General features: G+C 39.2%; 1 protein-coding gene across 3 annotated transcripts in view; it reads left to right on the top strand.

Annotated features, from left to right (window-relative positions):
* Positions 1-16,415: 16,415 nt before the first annotated feature.
* Lnpep (leucyl and cystinyl aminopeptidase) overlaps positions 16,416-25,212 on the top strand; it is a 90,758-nt gene continuing 81,961 nt past the window's right edge. For 2 of the 3 annotated variants that reach the window (XR_011373719.1, XM_070031026.1), the window contains exon 1: positions 16,416-16,497. Coding sequence is in view for 1 of the 3 variants with exons in the window: in XM_070031026.1 (XP_069887127.1) it covers positions 16,479-16,497 (19 nt within the window). In the remaining 2 variants the exon portion in view is untranslated. Of the gene's footprint in view, positions 16,498-17,157; positions 17,312-25,212 lie in introns of those variants that run through there. The other variant, XM_070031028.1, reaches the window with a different exon arrangement.

Genomic DNA, 25,212 nt, shown 5'->3' with positions numbered 1-25,212 from the left:
CACTGGCACCTGGCTGCATTATATTTTTTAATCACAAACTTTTTTTTTTAAGTTTGGTGGGTAGAAGCCAGAAAATAATAAACAAAGCATAATGATAAGTAGTTCTCTGTTTTATGGGGTAAAAAGTCACGTTCAGAGTTGATCCTTTTAGAACAGTGAGTAAGGGTTACTAAGAACTAAATTTAGTGCCTCTTCAAACCATCTCTTGTTTTCTACAGATACCTTCTCCAATACAGTAAGCCAATGAGTGACACACAAAGCTGGAGTGAGGAGGGCTCATATGTAACACAGGATGCTTGACTGAGAGGCCTTGAAACTGGCCTTTGACTTTCATCATGCATTTTGCATTTAGAAGGCAGCTGAGCTCTTTTCTCAGTGGATGGAATCCAGGGGAAAATTAAAGTAGATCTAGATTTTTGTCTTATCCTTTGTTCTTTTCACTTTGATGTAGAAGTCTTTGATCAAGACAGACATGAGATGCAAAACCTCTTAATGAAAATAGGAAAACTAAAACAGGCTGGGGATCACATACTCTGCTTCATTCTCTCACATAGTTATGTGTGTGATAGATTTTGCAGAAAGTAAAATGTGGAGTGGGGGAAAGGGAGGTATGCTATGATATTGTAACTGAAGGGTAGCTAGCATTAGAAGCAGGGAGATCTCAATCTCCAAAGCCATCGATTTTAAAGATGAAATCAAGTTAGGAAAAAAAGACAACCCTCTGTACACTATTTTTTTAAAAAACATAAAAAGACATATATATGCAATTAAAACATCAGTGTTTATTTGATGACACTCATTAAAGAAGTGGGGGGAGGGGTGACTACTGCTTTGTTTTGTTTTTGTTTTTGTTTTCTTAAATGCCTTAAGTTCTTTATCAACTAATACCAAGGGCTGTGCTTTGGCCCTAAAGTTTCAACGTTGATGAAAAAGTGAGCATTTCAATTACATAAAGATGGATATGGCTGCAAAATTGATTCTGATGATGCTTATAATAAAAAGATGCCCAGTGGTCAAATAGGTTAGAAAGAAGCTTAGCTCAGTTCAGCTGCTGCAAACATAGAGAGGTATTACCATATACCACAAACTTGTCAGTGTAAGTTTTGTTTTCATCCAACAATTGCCACATATTATTTTTTAAGAATTTAACTCCACAGTTGGATACTTTCTCCAAATCAAATTTATATGGAAAGTCGAGAACTTAAAAAGAAAGCAGAAAAAAATTCACATGTTAGTGTCATGAAATAAAATGATATTATTTTTTCTTTTGGCAAACTGCGATGGTTATACTATCAATGGTCTCTAAAATATTTTCTTAAATGTTTGAAGAAAAACAATTGTAGGTTTTCTTTTCTTTTGATGGACTTTTCTGCTGTTGGAATTTAGGCTTGAAATCAATTTTAGAAAACTTATTTTTTTACAGCTATTATTCTTTTTTCTTGTTCCTATTTGAATGGCTTGTGTCAAAAATATAAGCATCACACAGTAGAATATTATTAATCCATCTTATACAACCTGCTATAACTTCTTTTTGACAGATATGAGAGTTCAACAGGTTGCAAATACCTATAAAATATTTTGGGTAAAGTTTATTTACTCTTATAATCAAAAGGACATAACTAAATATTGGAGAAATTTTTCCCCACCAAACTCCAAGATTGCTAGTATGAATTCTAGTGAAGAATGTTCTTACAAAGATTTGATTGCTTCATACATTTGTGAATTCAAAATAAAATTATTTACACATCTTTTCTGTACCAGCTAAGCATTTCTGAAAAAGCTAAGGATAAAGTAGTGAGCAAAACAGCCTATGGCCTACTAAGAAGGAATTAGTGATATATTTATTGTATATGGTAAAAAAAAAACCAAAGGAATTTGAAATTACTTGTTATTTTATGATTCAACTGACACTTGGAATATTTAAGCACACTAAGTGTAGATGAAAAGTGGCATAAAGCTTTAGAATTGGAGCTTTAAATCCTATCTCCAAAATGTCATTTGTTATGATGCCTTGTACAAAGTACAATTTGCTTTCTGAAATTTATTGCTACTTTTTAATATTCAGAGTAGTAATTACTTCACAGTAGTCTTCAGAGTTATATAAGATGTAGAGAAAAGTACAATGATATCAGAAGTAACTTCAGGACAAGCAAATTCCTTGCTTCCACCTCTGTGTTTTTCTGAGCTATCAATATGGATGCCACTTCTTGATCTAGTTTTGTTGGAGAGAAAGGGAATAAAATAATGTACCAACTTAGAATAAAAACAAATTATTACCCTAGGTGGCAATGAAATCCCTTTTGAGGACAGAAAATAACATCATTGCATTTTATCAACTTTATAGAATTATAAAATGATTACAGCCTAATTTATTATGCTAAATTGCAATCTTTCAAACCTGGCCAGTCAGATAACTTCTATACAGGCCTCCGAAAGTACTTTCAATCTGACATAAACATGTAAAGTTATTGTTGAGTGATATAGCCCAATAAATATTATGTATAATTTAATTTGTACAACTAATAGTATTATACATCAAAAAGAATAACATATTTATGGATTCAACCCACTTCCTATTTTTATTGCAGAGTAGGTTAAAGTCCTATGGTTACTAATATTTTATTATCAGTAGACAATAATTTCCAAAGTAGAATTATATGAAATATTTTAAATAAAAGTTTGACAAAATACATGGGGAAATAGAATTCATTGAGGATTGATTTTATTATAGTAGAAAATTTGTAATAAGAATTTCTTCTTTTGTAAAACTTTTCCTTTTTGTGAATACTAGTGCAATATTCCAACAGATATTTTCTTTTGTCTTAGTATATATTAATTGATACAAGGGGGTTTCTTTGTGATATTTCAATAGATGTATCCCTCCTATTAGAGTCCTTTAACCCCATTGCTTCTCTCTGCCTTTCAAATGGTATTTAGTGGGTTTCATAATATTATCTTCATGTATTTATATGGGTGTGTTTAACATATTTTTATCCTGTTCATTTCCTGGTACCCTTTTCTTAGAATCTCAATCTTCACATCTCAGTCTCCTGAGTAGCTAGGATTTTAGGGGTGTGGCACTGGTGCCTGGCAATTTCATTCTTTTTTATGATTGAGTACTATTCTGATGAAAATATACACCTTTTATCTATTTATTGGCTGTAGTGCATTGACTACTTTCCTAGCTTGGCTATTGTGAATAGTACTATAGCAAACATGAGTATGTAGGAGCCTTTGTTTTATTCTGACATATCCCTTTGGATAAATGTCCAAGACTGATAATTTCTGGATCAAATGACAGTTCCACTTTTTGAAGACCCTCTAAACTGATTTTCATAGTGGTTGCACCAGTTTGCAGTCCCAGAAACAGTGTCTTAAGGTTTCTTTTTCCTCATATTGCCTGAATTTATTGCTGTGTTCTTGATGGTGTTAACTCAGACTGGAGTGTGATGGAAATCTCAGTGCTGTTTTGATTTGCACTTTCTTTATGCTGAGAACATTGAACATTTCCTCCTACATTTAATTGGCCATTTGTACTTATACTTTTGAGAAGTATTTCCTTTGCCCATTTATTAATTGGGTTATTGATTCTTTGCAAGTTTGATTTTGTAATTCCCTATATAGTCTGCTTGTTAAACCCTCTTCAGGTGTGCAGCTGGCAAAGATTTTCTTCCATTCTGTAGACTGTCTTTTCAGCCTGATGACTACTACCTCTCATTTGCAGAAGTTTTTTGTTTTTTTTTCCTAGCTCTACACAATTCCTTTTTGCAAGTCCTTTTTCTTATTTATGTAGTGATTGGAGTTCTATTCAGGGAGTTACTGCCTGTACTAGTAAATTCTACTGCTTTTCTTATTCTGTTCTGTGGATGTTTCAAAGATTCAGGTTTTACAATAAGATTCACTTTGAATTGGTATTAGCACAGGGTGAGAGATAGGGTCTAGTTACATTCTTCTGCATGAATGCATTCAATTTTCTCAGCATCATTTGTTAAAGAGACTATCTTCTCTCCAGCATATGTTTTGGGCTCCTTTCACAAAAATCAGAAGGTTATAAATATGTGGTTTCATTCTGGGTCTTCTAAAGTGTTCCATTGTTCTTCAGGGCTCTTTTTGTGCCACTAACATATGTGTTTGTCTTATGGCTCTGTAATATATTTATAAAGACTGGTGTTGTGATATTGCCACAGCATTTGCTTTATTTTATTTTTCTTCTCGAGTTTGCTTTGGCTATTCAGATCCTTTTGTGGTTCCATATAAATTTTAGGATAGCTTTATCTATCTCCCTGAGGAACAACATTGGGAGTTGGATGAGATTTGCCTTGAATTTGAGGATATTATTTGGCAATATGGCCATTTTCATGATTTTGATTCTACCAATCCATGGACAGGGGAGATCTATCCTCTAGTGGCTTCACTTTCTTTATTCAGAGTTTTATAGTTTTCATTCTAGAGGTCCTTCTCCTCCTTGGCTACAACTCAGGAACTTTGATGAGAGCTATCCCGACTCTCAGTTCCCCTATGGAAATCTCAATTGAGCTCTGTAGAGACCCTAGAGCAGTTCAAAGAAAGGCCCCTTCCAATATTGGATTGATTCTGAGGTTGTTTGGGGCAGAGAGGTTCAACTTTTGAGAGTACTATAATTTATTGCAGCATATTCCTGGGTCTAAAATATCAGGAAAAACCAATCATCCAAGTCAACATGTTACTTGTGATTTATATTGAAATAAATAACTTGATCATCTGTGGATTTTGATATTCTGGGATGTTCTGTCCCAATTCCTGTAGATACCAGATAGAGGAATTTGTTTGATTGTCTGTTGCTTAATATCTTAATTTATCAAAATCCACTCTCCAAGAAATAAGGAGGAAGGGGAAAGGGAAGTATGCCAGTAGCCAGGCTTACCCTCATGGCTCACTCTCTACCACTTGATTCACACCTCCACTGCTGATATTTTTCTAGTCAATTGGAAGTATATGTCAACGTGTTCTCTGTCCTGCCAGCTCCAAACCTGATCCTCATATCTGAGCCTCCTGATTAGCTAGGATTGTAGACACGAGCCACTGGCAGGAGTGTTAATTATATCCCTTCATCCTGTACTGGTCAGTAACAGATGTTAATTGTTTATCTCCACTTCCACTTCTGATATACAACTATACTACCATTTCTTTGAATTTTTCTATATGCCTTAGTTTTAGATGAATCTTTTGCAAACTGTATCTGCACTTATACTGTCCTTGAATTTAATTTGCTATTAGGTCCTCCCATTTAGTCAAGCACTGGGATATGCCATCTATTCCCAACATTCTCAAAGGCCTAAAATTCTGCTTCAGATGCCCTTAAGGTGAGGTTGGATTCACCTTTGTTTTTACCTCTCTGTGCTCCTGCCTTCAGTTAGATGTGGTGTCATGGTTATTCCTTGCTAAGTCTTCAGGTCATCAATGCACGAAAAAAAAAACTTAAATAATTTTATTCTATAATTTTAGCTGTAGGGAAATCAATAAGGGTACCTAGTCTAGCATGTTCCCAGAAACCATCAATATTTATACTCCAGTATGCAAATGCCTAGCACTTTTACATTAGAGATTCCTTAAGATGGAACTTTGTTTGCAGTATTGACTATGTAGGATTGATTTCCCATAAATAAGGCTGTGGGCATGCATAACACTGTGCCATATTTATGAAGTTGTCAGTAAAAACAGATCAATTGTCCAAGATTTAAATTTGGAAATTTTCTTTTATTCAAATTATTTTTATTAGTATAATTATATAAAGGGGATTCATTATGATATTTATGTACATGCATATGATTTTATTAATTAAATTCATAGCATGTATATTTCACTTTCTTAGCCCATTCCTCCTTCCCTCTCCTTAAGTTTTTAATGAATTTCATAATGATGTTTTCACACATGTATAATGTACTTCTAGTGTGTTCACCCCCATCATCAACCCCCCTTTCTTTCCCTAGTACCCCTCCTGCTGATTTCCTCAGAGATCTCTCTTTTTACATTATTATTATTATTATTATTGCTATTATTATTTTAGGTCTGAATTCCACATATAAAGGAAAATATGCTTTGTCTTCTGAGCTTGCCTTACTTCACTTAACATGATGATCTTTAGTTCCATCCATTTTCCTGTAAACAACATAGTTTATTCTATACATACATGGAAATATCCCAATGAAAACCCTTTGTACTATAAATATATGCCAATAATTGGGATAAAAGTAGTATATAACAATAATTCACCAAATTATATTTATATAGTAAAGTAAGATATTAAATTGGGACATTTTCAAATATTCACAGGTAAAAATCATTAGAAAATCTAGGAAATACTGACTTCACTAAAAATATAGGAATATATTCTATATCTTGCTCACTTTTGCAAACTTACTTCCCAACAATGAGTTGAGATTTTTTTGCTAATTTATTCTCCTATCCTTCTTCTACTATGCTGCCCTAGCCTACTATGCTCAGCTTTCTATTTTCAGCACATGACTAAGTATTTCTCAGTTTTTAGTATCTAAACACATAATTTCCCGAGCTTTTCTCTGCTGAGGAATATTTGTGTTTTAAGTACAATATCTCAGGCTCACTTCTCTATAAGGAATTCCCATATTAATGTTTTCACTCTAGTCTTCTAAACAATACCACATTTAAAATTATGAACTTCCTGGGGGCTGGGAAGGTGGCTCAGTGGTAGAGCACTTGCCTTGCATGCCTGAGGCCCTGGGTTCGACTCCTCAGCACCACATAAGCAAAAAGAAAAAAAGCCGGAAGTGGCGCTGTGGCTCAGGTGGTAGAGTGCTAGCCTTGAGCTGAAGAGCTGAGGAATAGTGCCCAGGCCCAGATTTCAGGCCCCACGACTGGACCCCCCCCCAAAAAAAAATTATGGACTTACTGTTAAAGTAAGTAGAAAGGCCTTAAAAGAACCAAAGGACATCATTTGCCTTGCAGATCAAAGAAAATATCAGATCTGTGCATAATCCAAATGAAGCAGACAGAGCCTTCATGATTAAATAAAGCAACTCACACTCAGGCTAGGATAAGATTACCTAAACGCAACAAGTAAGTTGTTGATTAATGAAAGAGAATGGATAGCAGCTAAGGATTTGTGTTTGTGCATTCTTGGTCAAAGTTGTGCCTTGTCTATAGATAATAATCATAAGACTACTGATCAAAATAACTTTATATTATAAATATTGCTCCATCTTATAAAAATGTCATTATCAAATAGGTAAAGTACATTATTTATCAGTTTCATATAATTGTGCCTCCAGGAAGCCTACCTAGTTATATTTTAAGGACAAGGTAAATATTCCAACTACTAAATTATCATTCTCACTGAGACTCAAGAAATAATAGACATCATTTGACAGAAGAAATAATAGACATCATTTGACAGATACTTGAAAGTTGAAAAAATTAGGAGATGGGACATAGGAGAACTTAAAGATGAGTTTACTTTGCAATTTTACATCAGGCTGATCTTGTTAATACTTGATTTTACACATTTGTGTCATGTGTTACGCATTATGTATGTATCTTACAAGCTTGTCCTGGTTATCCCAGTAGATTATAAGAGCCTTCAAAGCAAAGCTGTAGTACTTGTTTGGGTTTTAATTCTTTTTGGTGCTCTGTGTACTATCGGCCCTCCATGAATAGCTGAATGACTGACAGCTTGTGCTGGCAGTCTTCATCCAGAGGGTGGAGAAAAGCACCTGAGTCAGCTGAAAGTCAGCCAAGAATCACAGTCAAGTGTAATCTGCTGCATAAATATTACAGGACATTCTCATGCTAAAACGCAAACAAACAGATGAGGGACATGTGTTACAGGAGTAAAGATTAGGCTCTATTTCAATGTCTCTGGAACAAATAAAACACAAAAAAACCCACTAAATCAGAATCTTCAAGAGTATGAATGTTTTCTTAGAAAGAGCAAATCGGTAATTTTTTCCAGCTGGAGACTGAAAAATATGTTATGCTTTCTGAGTTATATAGAAAAGGGCCTATGATTTGCTCATCATCCCTGTTACTTCTTAACTTACCCAGGTACCTTCTAATCCAGGGTTCAGATGCTAACTCAACATGGAAAAATTGGTTTTGTCAGGACATTCTTTTTCTATCAGGCTAGAAACATCAGTATATACTAGAAACTGGTTATTACCTCATTACACTTCAATATACTCTTTCAGGCATATTTTTTGTATGCAATCTAAATAGTGTTTAAAAATTCATCTCTTCTAAGCATTCTTTAGGTATGCTAATTCATCCTGTCCTCACATTGTGAGGACTTGTCTTCCATTCACAAAAGAAAAAGTGAAGCCCAGGAAACTTATGCAATTTGTCCCCAACACAGATGTAGGACATGTTTAATGAAGGCAGAATTTGAGTTCTGAGAGTATAACCCCAGAGGCCAACTCTACTCTTCAATCCCATGCTGTCTCTCATGGGTACTAGGAATCCTATTGCATATAGTTAACCCTTAACCTCCACACATAATCACCAGCATTATTTGGCATAATGCAGATTTTAGGGAATATTTTAGACCTACTGAGACAAGGCCCAGGAAGCCGCTTCGTTAACATCGTCTCTGAGAGACTATAATACTCACAATCTTAGAATGTAGCTTCTAGAGTGAAAATTTCTTTTTAAGCATTTTCTAGTAACTTCAGTGTACCTATTTGGAAAAGATGTATCTGTACCTGCAGGATTTTCTACAGCATTTCCCTATACCTATATAGACCAATGTTCTAAACCTTTCGAATGACAGCAGCTCGCTGACGAACACAGTACATACTTGTAGTGTGTGATTTGTATTACTGTTTAATTCAAATCAAGCATGATTATTATGACTTCGTAAAACCCCTTACTTCTTAATGTTTTATATGATTCATCCATTAAAGGTCATAGATGTAAGTTTTAGAATAGTCAGAGTTAAGGAGCTATGAATATAATTTTATTTTTTCCCTCTCCTGCAAGAGTCTTACACATGGTAAACAAATGCACTATCAGTGAGTTACATCCTCAGCACCATATAAATCATTCTAGAATATTCATTCCAACAAGAATCTCTATTAGTAACACTTATTATCCCCTTTCTCAGTCTCAGGAAACCACTAATTTTCCTTCTGTCTCTAAATTTGCTAAAGTTTTGGCATTTTATAAAAATGGAATAATTTGACTAGCTTCTTTCACGGAACATAATGTTGCACCTTTAAGTATATTGTGTGTTTAATTTACTCATTTATTGGTTGAACATATCATTATTTATAATCATCAGAAATGCTGTTATAAAAATTCATATTAAAAATTTAGCGCATAGATGTTTCCAGTTCTTTAGGGTAAGCATCATATGGTGCCTCTGTGTTTAACCTTTTAAGAAATTGTCAGACTGTTTTCCAAAGAAGCCGCACCAGCAGTGTATGAAGGTTCCACTTTCTCTACATTTTGCCAGCATTTACTACAGCTGGCTTTCTGGTCCTGTCATCCTAGTGGCGAGAGGGGTTCTGGCATCTGGGTGTATCACAAGACAGCAAAGAAGCAGAAAGAGAATTTGGCTGTACGCAGAAGGGAGAAACAACACAGAAGACAATAAGCAAGAGGCTTGGGAAGGGGGTATGTTTACTTTTTTTTTTTGGTCTTGTGACACCTGAAACTAATTCAGCTCCAGATTTGAGGCTTCCTGTAAGACAGCATTGATCTATTTCTAAAGCTGGAGCTCTCATGATTACCTTCCAATAGGTTCCATACCTCAAAGGTTTTACCCTTTAACACTATTACACAAGGAGTCAGATCCCATTAGATGGACCTTTTGAGAATACATTCAGACCATATCAAAGCCATAGTAATGTTAAACATGCATTTATGTGTGTCTTTGTCATTTCCATACCTCTACTGTCTCCTTTTAATTGGATTATTTTTATTATTGGATTTATTTTTATTATTGGATTATTATTTTTATTTTAGAGATAAGTCTTCTGTGAATCAAATGATTTGCAAACGTTTCTTCCCATTTGTGTGTTGCTTTTTCATTTCTAGATGTTATTTCTCAAGGCCAAATCCATCTCATTTTTTTTGGGGGGGGAAGGTCTGGTCGTGGGCCTGAACTCTGGGCCTGGGCGCTATTCCTCAGCTCTTCAGCTCAAGGCTAGCGGCTCTACCACTTGAGCCACAGCACCACTTCCGGCTTTTTTCCTTTTTGCTTATGTGGTGCTGAGGAATCGAACCCAGGGCCTCATGCACGCAAGGCTAGCGCTCTACCACTGAGCCACCTTCCCAGCCCCCAAATCCATCTTAAAACATACTTCCATCCTTATTTCTGTTACAAAGATGATGTTTTGAGTTGAATAATGCTCTACCAAAATTTACGTGTAAATAATCCTCAATCTCTCAGAGTGTGACTTTATTAAAATAAAGGGTTGTTGCAGACTAATTTAAGTAGAAGTAGATACATGTTTAATCTCGGTAGAATACTTACAAGAAGGGCAAATTTGAACACAAAGAAGCACTCAGGGCGAATGCCACTACCAGAACTAGGAGAGACAACCAAACCTGATCTTTTATCTGGTGTGCGCAGAGGGAGGAGAGTCTTGCTAACACCTTCATGTTGGACATCTGTTCTCCAGAACTCGGAGCCCATGAATTTCTTCTAAGTCACTAAGATTACAACAGTTTTTAAAGTATCTCTAGGAGAATAATATAGATGCTTAACATGAAAGTTAGATTTATTCTTCAGTTTTAATGATTACATCAGATCAAAAGTCAACATGAAATAATATTTGTTTGGTTTATACTCCTGTTACCTAATTTTATGAAAATTAAGAGGCTGTTATCTTTAGTTTGTCTGTGTAAAGATCATAGGGTTCTACTTTAGTTTTATTGAGACAGTATCTTACTAGGTAGCCTTGTACATGCAGAAAGGGGAAATTTGAGGCTCATGTCTCAAGTCTCTTGTGTGCTGGAATTACAGCTATGTGCCATTATGTCTGGCCCTGTCACAGGGCTTTAAAAAGTATCAAAATAGGGCTGTGAAGGTGGCTCAGTGGTAGAGTGCTTGCCTTGCATGCCTTGCAGGCATGAGGCTCTGGGTTCGATTCCTCGGCACCACATAAGCCAAAGAGAAAAAAAAGTGGGAGGTGGTGCTGTGGCTCAAGTGGTAGAGCGCTAGCCTTGAGCTGAGGAGCTGAGGGACAATGCCCAGGCCCAGAGTTCAGGTCCCACGACCAGACCCCCCCCCAAAAAAAAGTATCAAAATAGTGCTAAAACATATCCATCTTTAATGGACATAAAAACATTTTGACATGACTTTTTCCCAAGTATTCCTTCCATTCTGTCATATGAAATAAGGGAAGTGACTTGAAACTCAGCACTTCAACACTGCTTTGCTTAAGAAAACAGTCATTCTACCCTTTACATTCCTGGTGGGTGGATTAGAAATGTACAAAATACAATTTCAGGGAATGAAATTTTAGGTGAATTTTAATGGAGAATTTCTGAGAAAAGGTTTCCAAAGAAAGCTTTCTTGTTCTTAACAAAGAAGTATGAAAAAAGTGTACTTTCTCCTCCTTAACTGTAGCCACATTTTAAAAAATATAATTTAGTACAAAGGAGTTGCCATTCAACAGAGTAGTTTATGAAATTCAGTGCCTCTTGATCAATGTCACCCCTTTTAACATTCTCACCCATGTGGCTATATTTTTGATCACATGGAAGATGGTCTTTCAAAAACTTGCTCACACAGAGGATGTCAGGATAATAGCACGGGAAGTTGGATTCATGATGAGGGGGAGAAGATTTCCCAGTTGTCAGACTTGCTCTGAGAAATGATAACTTCCTTATGGTTTTCACTAGTTTGGATCAAGGTTTTGGTTTCTGTACTCCAGAGCAGCTAAACTAGCATATAACCAATAATAGAACTCTTCTAATAGTTTCTCTTTACTTTATTTGGACATTCTTCTTATTAATATGTAAACTATAGAAGAAATCTCTTTGGTAATTGTTCTGCATTTTTGAACAAAACATTTTAAAATTTGATGTAAGTTTAGACATCATGAATTAATGCATAGTGGATGTGCTGAAGGTGGGTAACAGAGGTAATGAGATATTGTCCCTAGTCCTTTGGGCTGCTGGAAACTTCCCAGTGGTAATTCTTGTAGAGCTGCTGCTTTTTTAAATTTTTGTTCAAGACTGCTGAGTAAAAAATGTTTCCAAATGGGTATGCTGAACAAATATATTGTTTGTTGCTTACTTCACACCAATTAGACCAGTTAATACTGATAAATTTATACATGATATTGAGTATTCATAGTGAATGGAATGGCTTTCTAGTAATTGCATGTTAGCTGTGTCTTTTTCCCTTGAATACAAATCCCTTTAATAGACTGTTTAATTGACCCTATACTGACAAGAAAGTTGGGGGGAGGGGAGCAGCAATGTTTTGGGCCAGTTCATGCTGGTCTCCCAGACTGTGAGTCATCTGTTCAATGTGAAGTGTAAATTAGCAGATCCACAGAAGACCAAGTTCTTTATTTTGATAAAAAAAGTCTCCATCTTTATCAATTATTCAGTTTGTTGGTTCTGACAAATATATACTAATTATGTATATATAATAAGGTAAAGTATTTCACTATGCATACTTTCAATCAGGATATTTGATGTTCTCAATTCATTACTTCGTGATTTTCAGCCTTTGCACTCCTGTCTTCAATTTATACATAAATATACAATAGGATATTGTAAACAATATTCACTGTAGGTCACTGGAACTCATTGCTTCTATTGAATGTGACTTGGTACCATTATCCAGTCTCTCTTCATGTCCTATCTTCCACCCTTCACTTAACCAATCACTGGTAAACATTCAGATTGACTATTGACTATGCTTGTGTATGACAGAACACATGGTATCTGTCATTCTTCACCTCACTTGTTCACATCACACAATGCCCCTAGTTCCATTCATTTTGCTAAATGTTCACGCCCCCATCTTGGGGCTTGAACTCAGCCTGGATGCTGTCCTTGATCTTTTTACTCAAGGCTAGAGCTCTATCGCTTCAGACACAGCTTCACTTCGTGTGTGTGTGTGTGTGTGTGTGTGTGTGTTTCATTGGAGGTAAGAATCTCATGGACTTTCCCATACAGGCTTTGATCCATGATGCTAAGATGTCAGTCTCCTGAGTAGTTAAGATTACAGTCAAGTCGGGCACCGGTGGCTCAATCCTAGCTATTCAGGAAGCTGAGATTTGAGGTTCATGGTTCAAAGCCAGCCCGGGCAGGAAACTCCGTGAGACTCTTAATCGCCAATTAACCACCAGAAGACCAGAAGTGGTGCTGTGGCTCAAGTGGTAGAGCGCTCGCCTTGAGCTGAAATGCTGAGAGACAGCGCCCAGGCCCAGAGGTCAAGGCCCATGACTGACAAAAAAAAAAAAAAAAAAAAAATAGAAAAGTTTACAGTCATGAGCCACCAGCACCTGTCATGGTACATTTTTTCTTTATAAACAAATGGTGTTTGTTATTTTTCCTTTCATTGCTATTTGTTATACATTTGAATCCAAACATTACAATAGTATTCAACAATGATCCTGAAAACTATAGATGGGTGTGGGAGATAATGTCACCTCTCTGTTGATTATATTGACTTTGCAATAATTTAAAGTATCATGACTTTAATCTAAAGTGGAAGTTAGAAACTGGATTTTAGAAATGAAACTGTTTAATACTCTTCCCTCAATAAGGCTTCACAAAGTCAAATATTAAGATAGTATCAAGCATAAAGGAAATTCTTTATTATTTCTTTGAGTGTAGGGAGTCTGAAACATATTTGTTTTGTTTACTCTTTTATCTCCAATATAAAAACCACGAGTCTTTTAAATGGTCCTCAATGACTTTGTGTATGTGGGAATAGTAGGGATGAGAGGGAAGAAGTTGGCAAAGAAATTGTATTTTTATCACAGAAATCTCAGATAGGCATCTTTATCCACCTGTATTTGCTAATGCTAATTGTGAAGCACTTTCACCAGAAATCTTCAGAGTTGAAGCATTTAAACACAAGATAACGTGTTTCGCACTTAAAAGCATGATAGACTGTAGCTTACAGGTGAGGTGAAGTGATTTAACAAGCGATGGAGTTTTAAATATCTTGGATACTAAGTGCTTCAGTTGAAAAAAAATAACATGACCTCAAATAATAAGAGTTTCTTATCTAAGCAATAAAATGTGAGAGTCTATTTGAACAAAGCCCAAGTTGTTTGTTTTTGTTTTTTTGATACCATATGATATCTGGGTATCCATACACTAGTCCTGTGCTTTACTTTCTGACTTAGAGTCTGAAGTCCCCCTATATATCGACGGGGGCCAGCGGAAGGGCGCCCATTACCTTTCACCAGTGGAAAGAGGAATCAGATGACAGAACAGAAGACAAACCAATTAATCATTCCCTGAAAGGGGTGGCTGTAACATGGACAGGGAATTAGGACTCTTAATGTCACCATACCCATGCCCTTGCTCACTCAAAGTATTCACTGCATACATTTCTAGGATCAGGATATAGTCTCCCCCCCCCCCAAAGTAATTATCTGTCTTTCCCAAATTTGTGTTCTTGAGAAGACTGAGAAATTAAACGACAAATCCCAAGCATTGTTTCCACCAGGAGTGCTGTGAAGAAAACAAATCAGGACCAAGTCTTGGCAGCGTGGACTATGTACGTGTGAGGCTATTTTAGATGTGTGGTCAGAGAAGGCTTCTCTGCAGAGGTGACATGGGCTGAGACCTGAATGGCATGAAGAAACCAACAAGAACACTCTGCAGAAGGGCAGCTCTTGGGCGAGGAGGCTGCGCTAGCAGCTAGCAACGTAAGGCGGGACGGGCCCTGGCGACTTCCAGGAACGGCATGAAGGCCTCTGCGGCTTGGTAAACATGTGGATGAGCTCCCAGAGTGTAGGTACTCATTCTTGCTTGTATTCAAAGTGCGGTGGGTATTCATGGAAAGTTTCAAAGCAGGAGTGGGAAGTAACGGATGTAAGATAATGGACATTTTACACTACGAGATTGCATTTTTGGAGTCTTTGAACCTAATGTCTACCTCCCCGTGTTGGTCAAACAAGATCTTGGCCATCTCTGTTTGCCCAGGATGTTTGCGCACGCCGAGACTTGTTTGCACCCGACACCCTGCTTGCTGACAGCCTCGGAGGAGCTTGTGACAGTTGGCAGGCGCCGAGTGGCGCTGGGCCAGCCAAGTGGCGGCCGGCCGGGGCCAGGGCTGAACAGGAGGGGAGGAGAGAGAGGCGCAAGAGCTGCGGGCCGGGAGGGAGGAAGCCTCCTCCGCCAGGGTGGCGGCGAGGCTCTCCTCGAGGAAGGCAGCGGCGGCCCCCGAAGAGCCTTCCACCGAGCTCACGCGCGGCCCCAGGAGGTTCGGTCTCCAGGCTGGCCGGGGTTGCCCCGACCTGGCGCCGTAAACAATAGGGCTTCGTGGCTGGAGGCAGCCATCCGAGTGGCTGGCCGGGAGGGAAGCTGCAAAGACGAAAGGAGCTGCTGGAGCCCGGCCCCGCCGAGCCGGGCTGGGAGCCCAGCTTCAACACCCGCAGGGAATTGCAGGTGTCCATTTGGGACTGGGGTCAGGTGGGCCTCTACCCCACATCCTGCAGCGCCCCGTCCGGGTGGTCCGGGTCGGGCGATCCGGACCCGGGTTTTGCTCTCCGCCCGTATCTACAGGCCGCGCCCGGAGTGGGGTGCGGCGCGCGGTACCCAGACGCGGGAGGGGGGGGACCGAGGGAGGCCCCGCCCCGTCCATCGCTCCCCCTCCCCACCCCTCCGCCGCCCCTGGGACCCCTCTGCTTCCCTAGAGCAGCCCGATCCAAACCCACACGGAGCTTGCAGGGCGAGGGGTCCGGACCTCAGCCCCGCCAACCCACGCTTCGCCGCCCGGGAAGCGACTGTGGCCGTCGCAGGTTCCAGCTGCGCCCACGGAAGGCAACGTCGGGGGGGGGGCGCCGCGGCGAGGCCTCTCCCCCACGTCCCCCGGATTTAATGCACAGCGGGCCACCGGCGGCGCGGTGTGACTCCGGAGCGTCCGGGCGGGGACGGGGCTCTTCCTGCGCGGCGTCGGCGTGGTGCGGACCGGCGGGACGCAGCGGGCTCACGCAGGGGCTCAAACGGTAGAGCGCGGCGCGCGGCCGCGGAGCGCCCGGGCGCCCCGCCCCCAGACACGCCCCCTACCCTAGCTCCTCCCCCCGGCCCCCTAATTTGGCTGGGATTGAGCGGCTTTTGGCGCTCCGGCCTCCTGGGCTCCTTCTGCTGCAGTCGTGAAAACCCGGAACGACGGAGTCGCTGAAGGGCGGAGCGGCGTCGCCCCTCGCCGCACCTCCCCGGCAGCCCTCCCAGGCCGCGCTGGGCATGCTCAGTCGGCAGGGCCGCTTCAGCTCTCGGAGTAGGAAGCCTGGGCGCTCGGGTAGAGGAGCCGCGGCGGGGTAAAGATGGAGCCCTTCACCAATGGTGAGTGGGCGCCCCGGCACCCGGGTTCCAGGGCTCTCGCGGCCCAGGGGAGGGGGGGGGTCTTGGATAGCAGTGACCAGCGGGGCTGGAGGATGCAGGCGCCCTCGCCGAGAGCTTCCCCCGAGAACTGGGGTGGGGGCGGCGGAGGGAGGCATGGGGGGGGCCCAGGTGGGTGGGTGAGGGGTCGGGCCGGGCCCCGCGCCGCCGGGGGCTGGCGTGAAGGTCAGTGCCGGCGCCCGGCCGGGGCGCCGCCGGGACCCGGCACCGCTGCGCTGCCAGGTGAGCGGACCACAAAGTTTGGGCTGCGTGCGCACCAGAGGGGGCAAGAGGAAAAGTTGGCAGCCTCGTGGGCTCCTGGAGGAGGTGTCGGCCCCGACTGGGCCGAGGGGGATTCATTACCAACTTGTGTGCCCCGGGAGCTGTCCCCCTGCCCTTCACCGAGTTGCCAGCGTGACTTTCCGTAATAGGGCGGGGTGGGGTGCGGGGTTTGGCCCGGTAATTGCGGGGGGGGGGGGGGAGAGGAACTTACCGAAAGGCGGGGTTGGCCCCGGGTCCTGGCGACCGAGGTGCCCTCCCTGGTCAGTTGCGGGGCCACTCAGCAGGGTTAGCGAGTCTTCTCACCGCCCCTGATTTTCAGTCAATCCAGGGCCCCCAGCAGGGTGAGATCACAATGTGACAGGAGGCCAGAGTCAAAGCAGGCGCCTGCACCCTGAAAACAGCCTTGGCCCTTTACTGTAAGGAGAGACCCAAATCCCCACCTAGTTAAAACGATGGCTTTTGTTTGGACCAGAATTGCGGGAGTCACAATTTAGGGGTGAGATTTCTTACTATTTTTTTTGCGGTGTATTGAGTCTATGCGTTCTTCTTTATGATAGAAAGTGGGAAACATGCGAATGAAAGAGGCTACATGCAAAACTTAGGAATTTATTGTCAATATGCCTTTCTCTGTGGGTGGTTGGTTACTTCAGGTAGGTAGAATATCTCCATAATGGGAAGCAGTCTGTGCCCCAGGTGGGGTGGGTTTACCTCTAAAAGACTGAGACTTTGCCTACTACTGTAGTGGACAGACTTGGTTCTGTGTTGCAATTCAATGATGAGACTGTAAACTACTCATTATAATCTTTTTGTCCCTAATTCAGCATTTTTTATTCTATAGCCGTTTTTCTAAATGTGCTGTTTAATTTGGCTTAATGACGACAACCTGAACTCTGAATTTTCTTTCTCATTCGGGTTCTATTTATAATTACTAAGACTCTTAAGAGTAGTTTGGTGAAGTTACTCAGAGAATTGGGAAGACTTGGACTGAAAAGTCAGACACCATAGAGACCATTTAGTACTTGAACGGGAAGTATGTTTAACACAGTTCTTAAATCCCTGCAAATGAACCACTCCAAAGCTTATTCATTGTTCTAGGCAGAATACTTGGGAGTTTCTGTGTTTGTAGGATTTTAAATGTGAAGTTTCACCCAATTCAGTAAAAAAAAAAAAAAAAAAAAAATCTCCCCAACAGGGCTGAGTCACCCATGTGTGTGGTCTACATAGTAGTGCTGTTGGTTTGCTTACCCCTTCACCTAGCAGGGCTGTGGCACCACTGGCCACTAGGCATTATGAGGCCCAGTGAAAACATTTGGTTCCTGGTGGGACAGCATGCTTTTCATAGACTGCCCCTGGCTGTATGCCTGTATAGCTAATTTTGTATGGCCCTGGAATGATATAATATCCAAATGACCCTTTGGAGAAAAGTGACCCCACTCCTGACAACATTAAAGTGCATTCTCAGGTCTTAAAAATAGTCTGTATTCTCCCCTCATGGAATATGCTCCTGTAAATAAGAATATTTGCAAATTGTCACATTTGGCAGAACAGAAGAATCCGAGAGATGGTTTTTAAAAAAATAAGCAAATTTTAAGTTTCATATAGGAGATTGGATTTCAAATCCTTTCCTATCTATTTTCCAGACTTTTCAAAATCCTTGCTGAAGACATACTGACAGTGTATCATTTTAGTTAATGTAGTAATCTTTTAACATGGAAAATAGAAACTGGAACATATAAAGTAGGCAAGGTAGATGTTGATAATGTGAAATGGTTTGAAGGTTTTAGATAGGTATTTACCTCAAAACTTTTTTTTAAAAGGTTTACTGTAGAGTTTTCTAGTGTCTTCAAACAACATAGTATAATGGAAAGTATACTTATTTTTGTATGAAATCCTAAGTACAAAAATATTGGTCCATGTGTTCTACGGCTGAATATTTTGTCATCTTAGAATAGATGATTGAAAGATTTCTAAAAGCTCAGCATTGGCTTTTGTTCCACATTCCCCCTCTCTTTACCCAGTTAGACTTTTCTTGTGTATATCCCTGTATATACAGAAAGATAAGGGATTTTAACAAGGACAGTTTTTATAATTCTGAACTGCATATCGTTCAGCTATAATGGTTTCATTATCTGACCTATACATTTGTAAGGGAAGATAACTTAGTTTCTGTTTTGTCATTCTGGCTTTCAGTACTCATCTATCTCATTAGGGCTATTAGTTACTCATTTCCCATGAAAAGTTGCTGCTATGAGGCTATGTCTTAGTGCCAGGAATTGGCTCAGGAGATATTTTTGTCCTTGTCCTTTGGAGCGACTACTGAGTATAAGACTGAAGACAGTATATTTGGACCTCTGGTGACTTTATTATGGGGGAGGGAGATGTGTTAGACTAATACTTAAGATTGGTTTCACAGGAACTAGTGTGTCCTGTGAGATAGACATAAATGAAACTTTGAAGAAGTAGTGACTTCTGTATTTTCCACCACAACAGAAAGTTGATGGCAATTTTTAGGCAGAGGTACTAGATTAAGGCAAGTGTTAATATCTATTTACTTTTGTCCTCATTTGCATGCAGGGTTGAGATAATTCAGCTTAACTGAAGTTCACATTAAGTCATGCTAAAGCCTTAGCTCAATCCCCATTATCTGATTGAGAAAACCTGAGATTGGGCCCTGAAATCTGTAACTTCATTTTGAGGGTAGTAAAAGCATTCACTAGAAAGGAGTGTTTGGTAAGTTTATTAAGTAAACAAATTCAGGATTTGGGAGCCCAGCACTGAATAAATATCCTGATATACACTTGCTGGTTTGTGATGTGATTTGAAATAAATTTAGAGATTAGAAAAACACTGATATTTTCATCCCAGAACTGAAAACATAGTTTGTCTTTTTTACGTCATTGTTTTTTTAAGAATAGAGACTTGCATTTCTCTTAGTGCATAATGAAACAGGAGGCATTTTTTTTTTGTCAAATTAAGTTGTGTTTGCTTTGTTTTGATTGATATCTGAAAGTATTTTCCAACTTACCAATGGCAACATATTAGATATTTTGGGGTAGTAAAGCAGTGTAAAATTGTGTTGTCATCTTTTTGTCTAATAAACAATGAATTATATATATATATATATTTATTTATATATATATATATTTCCGGAAAAAGAAATTGTCGTATTATCTCTCAAAAATGTGAACTTTCCGGGTGCTGGTGGCTCATGCCTGTAATCCATCCTAGCTACTCAGGTGGCTGAGATCTGAGGATCGTGGTTCAAAGCCAGCCCTGGGCAGGAAAGTCCATGAGACTTTTATCTCCAATTAATCACCACAAAACAGGAAGTTACACTCTAGCTAGCCTTGGGCTGAAGAGCTCAGGGACAATCCCAGGCATGGAGTTCAAGCCCCATGACTAACAAAAAAAAAAAAAAAAAGAGCTTATAACATTTTATTTACAGATACATAAATAGACACATATATGCACCCCCCCATATATATATATATACATATATATACATATACATATATTTAATTTGTTTTGAGAGAGAATGTGAAGTGGAAGCCTGTAATTTCTCTGTAATGGCATATGAGTTGAATTTTGTTTTTGTTTTTGTATCTTAAGTTTTTCAGTTGGTAATAAGATACAAATGTTGATTTTTTTTTTGTTTTTTGTTTTTGGTTGGTTGTGGGGCTTGAACTCTGGGCTTGGGCGCTGTCCCTCAGCTCTTCAGCTCAAGGCTAGCACTCTACCACTTGAACCACAGCACCACCTCTGGCTTTTTCTGTTTATGTGGTGCTGAGGAATTGAACCCAGGGCCTCATGCATGCAAGGCAAGCACTCTACCACTGAGCCACCTTCCCAGCCCCAAGATACAAATGTTGAGATTTAGCATCATTACCAGTATAGCTAACTAGAAACCAACCCATTTTTTATTAGAAAGTAGTAGTAAAAACTTTCTTTCCTATTACCCATTTTCAAAAAAGTATCTTGAGATAGAATAGGAAACAGTGTATTTTAGTGATTATCATTGTTTTGTACATGATCCTGTATCTGAAGGATACAGAACTATAAGGAAGTTATCATATAGAACAGAAGCCAAGGTGATTTCCTGCTGTGTAATTCAGTCAGACACCCACCTTTGAATGTTCATTTACAAGTAAATTTTCTGCTAGGCCTATTTACTCCACAAATTACTCCATGAATGTGTCATCACATAATGTTAGCTAAAGAGAAGAAATGCTTGGAAGAATTGAGTTCTGTTTTCATGCTAGTTTAAAAGTACAGAAATGCAGAAGAAATAAAAAGCAATACAACTTTGTCTATATTGTCTAGACTATTTGACAATATTCTAGATATGAAAGAATGTGTAGAATTGTCTTTATATCCTTTTCATAGAATACTTGTCATCAATACACTGAGATTCATACTAATTTATGATAATATACCTATTAGGATATAGAGATATGGAAGCATTAATCCAAGATCACTCCAGACTTTGAGATAGAGATAGATTAGGCCTGTGAATCTTGGCAATTGAGGGGAGAAGGATGGTATAGCCATGTTCTGTCAATGATTACCTCATGCCTTGAAAACTATAGGAGTTAGTGCTGAGCTAATACTTCTAGGCATGTTCATAATATTGCTGCAACAAAGAGGAAAAATTGGTCTTTTAAAACTTGAATCCTTAGGTATTTTTGCATGTTTACAGGAAACCAGAATTGGGACTGGAGGGAAGTTTTGGAGCTCTTATTATGACTTAGGTCCTCCTATATATTATAGTCTGTAGAGAAGGCTGCTCATTGCAGTAGTGTTTCTGGATAGTAAGTATAACAGGAAGATATCCTATGTCTATGGAAGGATCTTCAGGAGTCCCTTGTAACCTGATCCACTGCATAATCATTTGTGAGAATCTAGGGGCACTTGTAGGACTTCAAATCTTGCAAAAATCTTTAGAGAAGATTGGAGCTTAATTGAAGAATTGTGAGGAAGATAAACAGAATACGGAGATTTGAGGGTAAAAAATGGCATTGCTACATAGAAAATTTCAAAATGGTGTGTCTTAAGGTGTGCCAATCTTAGCTCAGAAATGAGCCTTTTTAGGGGAGTGAGAACTTAGGTGAAGTCTTTCAACTTTCATGAAGTTGAAAGGTAGGAGTAGAAGAGGGAAGGTAGATGGGCGTGGTTGGACAAAAGGAATTGAGGGATTTGGAAGTGAATGAGTTAAGACTGGCCTTTGAAGTTCTAGGCAGGAGACAGAAAACATTTGCTTGGAATTTAATCATACTGTTTTCTTCATAATCAGGAAATTTATAGTCAGCTGTACGTTAGTACTATTTATGTTCCTGAGAATTTTAGATTTCAAGGGGAAGAAAAAAATGGCTAATGTCATCTACCCTTTTCTATCATAATAGCAGTCTCTCTGCTTTTGTAGTCTGTTGTGGTTTTTGGGTTTTTGTTGGGTTTGTTTTGTTTTTTTTGGTGTTGATGGCTTTTGTGTTTGTGTGTGCCAGTCTTGGAGTCAGGGCCTGGGCACTGTCTCTGAGCTTGTTTATGTTCAAGGCTAGTTCTACAACCTGAGCCACAGCTATACTTTGGCTCAGCATCCTGAGTAGTTAGGATTACAATCGTGAGCCACTGGTGCTTGGCTACTATAGCCTGTTTTTAATTCTTTTCTATTGGTTGAACAATGAATTGATTAATTTTTAAAATTTTACCATACTATCTAAACTAAGAGGAAACCAGATTACTTGGCAAATGAAGTTGAGGCTACTAGGGAGTTTCTAAAGACAGTGGAGAATAAAGATTTGTTGTAAAAGGCCCTTTGAAGTTCTTTTTCTTCTGTGTATTGCACAATGAAAGTTCCATGTATTTCAGGAATGTAGTCACTGAAACAAAATATGAGTCAGTTGTGTGAACTTTTCTAAGTTGGGGGATTGATTGTAGGTCTTCTAGAGCTTCTGAGTACTACGTGGGGAGCCTAAGCCAATGACATAAGATTTTGGGAGTCAAAAAAAAGCCTTCTTGATTTTCTTTGAGAACAGCTTCAACTGAGGGCATAGGAGAATAAAGAGTGCAACGAGTAGATACCTCTGTAGGTCACTGAGCCCTTCTTGCAGTAAATGAAGACCGGGGTTGTGAGGTAGTGGTTCTCAGACAACTGGCGCAAATGCCATTTGGTGTCTTCGAGGAAATTTCTGCTGGGAAGGAGTCTTTGGAGCATGGTATTTCTTACAGCTAAAACTGTTACTTTTTAAGATTTAAAATAACATTCATCACTAAAAGAGCATTATGTAATTTAAAGGTCTCCTTTAAAGAAAAAATGGATAGAGATTATCAGTAGCACTTGAGGAGAAGTAGGTGTTTAAAAGATCTTTCTTTTAAGTTGATATTGGTAGTATGATTTCAAGAAAACATAGAACCAACACTTGTTTAGTTTCAGTTACCAAAGGTTCTCTATGTTCAGTTAGGGAAAATGTGGTACTTGATGCTCTGAGCCTTGTGGGACTAGTATTCCTAAATTTACCAAGATCACATACACCATTATCCTTAACACTAATTATACCCTTAACAGTAATTTCTCTGCTCCTCAAACCGGTTACTAAGTGCCATCCCTCATGTCCACTGATTGAGTGACTAAGATTGAGAAGACTGATCACAGAGTATGTGAGGGGTGCTGTTCTGTATAAATAAGAAATATATTGCTCTTTAAAGTAGTGGTTTCTCTCTTGTATGTATTACTACATGCTACTAAGTGATTTTCCATTGGGAAGAAACACACAACAACAATTGAACATCCAGTGGAAAGATCTAGTATGACAGGAAGGGAGATAATGTAGAGGAGGGAGTCTATTACTCCCTAGAATTTTCCAAAATCACAATCAAAGTTCGACCCAACATTTCCCTCTTCCATCTCTCATTTTCTGTGACTGGAGAGTTTTTGAGGTTGTGCATTTGAGGCTAAGGGGTACGGCTAGATCAGTTCCTCTATGTGCAATGCTGTAGGGCTGTCTGGGTGACCTATGTTGAGACATTTTGCCCTTTATTAAATAGTCACAAAAACAATTCCCAACCCAATTAGATTCAGCTTTTGAGAAGGAATTTTCTAGTATCCCACAGAGTTGGTATGGAGGCCTGTATTGGTCACACACAACCTTTCACATGGCCATGTGGAAAGAGTAAAGGAGCTGAAGTTCTGTCATAGCTGCCCATTGGATAAGATCACTAAAAAGTAGGGCTGTGTTAGTGACATAACAAAATGACTAGTATAATATGTTAGTGATAGTATGAAAGCATGATATTTAGTCTGATCCTAACCAGAAGGAAAAATTATGGTGGTTTTTGTTTTGATATTAATCAAAAGATAAATATCAGATACATTTTGAAAAGAAATAGGGCCTAATCAATACTTTAGTATTGATTGTTGTTGAAATAGTAATAAATTACATATACATTATGATGTGAGTACTGCATGATTCACAACTCATTTCTTTTTTTTTTCTTTTTTTTTTTTAATTGTGAAAATACTGTACAGAGGGGTTACAATTACATGGGCAAGATAATGAGTACATTTCTTATCAAGCATTGTTGCCTCCTCGTTTGTTTTCCCTTCCCCTCCCTTCCTATCAACTCATTTCTTTTAAACATTCACCATAATTTCTTCCTTCCCTTACTCTTCTTCCTTATTCGTTATGTTTATTGAGCAATTTACAGGACACCAGGATACAGGCAATATGTTAGTCTACTTTGGCTGCCTCAGTGAAATAACAACAGACATTTATCTGCTCAAAGAGAAAGGTACCAGTGCAGTTAGTTTTGCCTCTCTTTTATCCTTACAGGTAGGTATCTTCTTTCTCTGTCCTCACTTGTCCATTTCTCTGTGCAGGTATGGAGAAAGTGAACTTTGGTGTTCATTCCTCTTCTTGTAAGAATTCTAAACTATCCTTATCAGATTAGGGTCCTGCCCTAGTGATCTAATTTAACTATAATCACCTAACCTTAAATCTTTTGCATCACATTGGGGTTCAAGACTTTAACAAATGAATCTCAAGGGGATCCTAATTCATTTTTGTCAGTTCTGGAATTATCAGGGTAAAGAAGATTGTGGTTTTTTCTTTTTTCTTTGTTGTTAAGGTGATGTACAGAGAGTTACAGTTACATAAGTAAGGTAGTAAGTACATTTTTTATTAAACTTGTTACCCCTTCCCTCATTTTTCTCCTACTTTCCCTTCCCTTATCCTCCCCACCCCCAAGTTGTATAGATTATTTCCAATATATTGTCTTGTGTATATCACTGTTGCATTGGTTCTTTGTCTCATCATTCTGTTGTTCCCCTTCCCTTACCTAATTCAAGTAAACATATATACTATATTGGGGTAACAAAATCAAATACAGTGACAACAAAGGATACAC

This window comes from Dipodomys merriami, unplaced genomic scaffold (genome assembly GCF_024711535.1).
Source record: "Dipodomys merriami isolate MVZ:Mamm:240054 unplaced genomic scaffold, mDipMer1.0.p SCAF_20, whole genome shotgun sequence".
NCBI lineage: Eukaryota > Metazoa > Chordata > Mammalia > Rodentia > Heteromyidae > Dipodomys > Dipodomys merriami.
The sequence above is the reverse complement of the archived record's forward strand: the minus strand, read 5'-3'. Positions and strand labels throughout refer to the sequence as shown.